Here is a 3265-nt window from a genome sequence, read left to right as displayed (position 1 = left end):
GGCTTTTCAATAAATGAACTTTATTCAATAAAAAAAAATTAGATACACAGGAGACGCTTTTTTAAATGTTTTTTCCAATTTTTCACTTAGACAACCAAAACTTTCTATTTTTGGGGCCCTTTCATAGAGGCAAATTCATTTTAATAAAAATGTGTCGAATCCTGATGGAAACTGTGTCTAAATGTTCTTCATATTCTCCATTGACGTACAATTGATACGGGTTACACAGTGATAAGGGCACAAGATAAGCAATAAAATAAAATAAAAATAGCTCGCTGCACGAAGCATCCCACATTCATGCAAGGTCGGGGAAAGGGCCGCACCCTAAGGGGTGTGATGTAGACAGTCTACCCTAATGCAAGTATCAATGGCTGATTCCACGCCTTGAACCCATGATCTATAGATCACACGGAAACAACATTACCATTACACCACGGACACCTTCAAATCAGACAGGCAGCCGCTCCAACTCCTTTTTAGGATGTTCGGGTACTTCGGGAGCACAATATATCATGTATCTATAGAAGCATAAACCAACGCAGAAGGTCAAAGCCAAAGCTCTAACTAACAATTCTCCGTCCACCATGTAAACAAGAACTTGCATTACTAATTCCAGCAATAAGTCTTTTTCCACAATATCATATGATACGTGCATGAAGTGACCAAACACATAGAAATATGTGGTGCAACCTAGTAATAGAGCGAGATACCCATAATTGAACTCCAAAAGGTGATGCAGGACTGCTGCAGTCATCACAGGAATGACCTCGATCATAAATTTTGCCTTGGCACCAATTATCTGGAAAGGCATGTCGCGATGCCAATAAACAACAGAATAGTGCGCAGTAAAATGAATTATAAAGCCACCCACCATGAAAAGGAACGTGAAAATTCCCGGAACATGTTCTAAATTCAGGAGGGCAGCGACTATACACAAGAAGGAAAAGTAACTATAAATAAGCCACCATATGTCTTCAAGCCTTACAAGACCCCCTGAAATAAACACAAGAAGAACATATTCAGCATCTCAAAGAAAGTTACGAAAACACAAAATCAAGCACACCAAGACCATGAACAAGCACAATTGGAGAGGGCAACTTGCAATAAAAATCACTACTTTCAAAGTCTAAAAAGAAGTAACTTCTCGTCTCCAAACTATATCAGCAAAGAAGTTGTGGCATTGTTCTGGCATCCAAGCTAGAAAAACACTATAATTACATCCGCTCCTACGAATATTCATAAATTTATGGCAATATCAATGGCAAGATTATGACACACTGACTACATTGTCCAACTTATTACATTGTGTATACATTCCTTAAGTACAGCTTCCTTCTGCCATATGAAATTTGTCCAATAGTCCACTAGTCTAAAAGTGTTTGTACACCCCACTTTAGTTGATTCCAGTTTCAAGCATCATATACAAATGGATTCCATCTCAAAAAGCACCAAAAAATTACTGTTATGTACTAAATTTGAAAGATCCTACAAGATATCCTAGGAATATTCACGGTATGTCCACTACCCTGTTAGGGCTAGACTTGATATTTATTAAGTACACGTGAATTATTGTACTCATATTATCTGCACAAAAAGACTCTGTTCCTGGGACCCAGGAGATAGAGTTGGGCTGATACTTGGATACTTCGCTGAGCTGCCTTGTTTGGATTCGCAGCTCTAGCCCCCTCATTAAGACTACCAAGTTGACTATCTGTTCGTATGTGATAAATTTTAAGTGAAAAGACTTACCATCTGATTGACCACCAAATGCCTCTGGAAGCCTAATCTTCTTGTAAATTGAAACCACGACCTTCAAGCTCTGCGTGCCCTTCTGATAGGAAACCGTCGCATTGCCACAGGGAGAGGCACATAGAGGGATAGCATCACCCATCTGGCTGCAGATAGATTTCATGTATTGATTTATATTTTGCCGTCTTACAAGAAAGGGATAAAATTAAGGAGAAGGATATGTTCAAGAAACTGTTTTTTCACTAACAACTGCAGAAAGAGAATTACAACAACAACATCCAGTGTATTCCCGCAAGTGGGATCTGGGGAGGATAGGATGTACGCAGCCTTACCCCTACCCTGGAAGGGCAGATAGGATATTTTCGGAAGACCCTCGGCTGAAGAGAAGATGTAAGAAGCACCGATAAAAAGAAATAACAATACAGGATATTAAGAAAACTAAATCCAAAATAACAAAGGAGAACTAAAAAAGAATAAATGCAGATGGCAATTTGGCAAAAGAAGTTGAATATAAGGTGCTAGCAACATCACTAATATACAACTACTTCATAAGTAGGCCACGGATATCAAATGATCATAAAATTATACAAATTGCAAAACTCTGACTAATTTATTTATTAAAAAAAGAAATAATAGATTAAATTCAACTACCTTGACGAAAAAGATCCAAACTGTGCTGCGACCTTCAACAGGAGAAGAGAAAGAACGCGAATGAGGGTTAAGGGAAAGGAGTTATATTCCAAGAGTTCTTACACCTTTAGGGGTCGTTTGGTACGACATAATAGAATAGTGCTGAATAGAGTGTATTAGTAATACTGACATTAGTTATGCTAAAATTATTTTTTATCCACCGTTTGATTTGGTGTATTAAAGCATTGCATAATTTTTTAAAAATTGGATGTTTACAAAAGTACCCTCCACAATTTTTAACTTTAGCTATAAAAATTAACTTTATAGATAACAGAACAAGAAAAGAAAGGCTGAGGCTCTTTTGATGCTCCATTTTCAAAGTATGTTGCTCAATGAAGTGAATCCAGGTAAAGTTGTGACGTTAATTCAAAACTAGACGTGAATACATTCTGTGCATAATAATCACTTGTTTGGAACGATAACATGGTCAGTCAAATGAAATTCTCTCCGACGTGACTTTGCTCTCCGAAGAGGAAGATGATTTGGTTGCATTCACCCATGCTTTTCCATGGCCAAAGCGTAGAGAGAGAAATATGTTTGTTAATAATATGGGGAAAATATTTGATATGGGCTTTTATTAGGGATTTGAGGGGGGCAAGTAGGTCTTTAACCATATTTATGCAAGTATTAAAAACCCTTGCATTACTAATGTCATGGATTTCTATGCATTGCTTATACATAGCATAATACCAAGTATAATGTATAACTAATACAAGTTATACATAAGTTGAAAAAATATACCAAACGGGGTACTAGTAATGCACAAAGCTAATGCTTGCATTATTTTTTCTAACACCTCCTACCAAACGACCCCTTACTATTTATA

General features: G+C 37.1%; 1 protein-coding gene across 1 annotated transcript; it reads right to left on the bottom strand.

The window, feature by feature from the left end:
• Window positions 1-251: 251 nt before the first annotated feature.
• LOC138899455 (uncharacterized) lies at window positions 252-2484 on the bottom strand. The gene is made up of 3 exons (XM_070185923.1): window positions 2401-2484; window positions 1750-1895; window positions 252-993 (listed from the first exon to the last, which is right to left on the bottom strand). The coding sequence occupies exons 2-3, from the start codon at window positions 1889-1891 to the stop codon at window positions 449-451; spliced, it is 687 nt and encodes a 228-aa protein (XP_070042024.1). The 5' UTR covers window positions 1892-1895; window positions 2401-2484; the 3' UTR covers window positions 252-448.
• Window positions 2485-3265: the final 781 nt, after the last annotated feature.

The sequence above is a fragment of the Nicotiana tomentosiformis genome, chromosome 9, assembly GCF_000390325.3.
Source record: "Nicotiana tomentosiformis chromosome 9, ASM39032v3, whole genome shotgun sequence".
Taxonomy (NCBI): Eukaryota; Viridiplantae; Streptophyta; class Magnoliopsida; order Solanales; family Solanaceae; genus Nicotiana; species Nicotiana tomentosiformis.
Note: the sequence above shows the minus strand (reverse complement) of the source record. Positions and strands in the feature narration are given on the sequence as shown.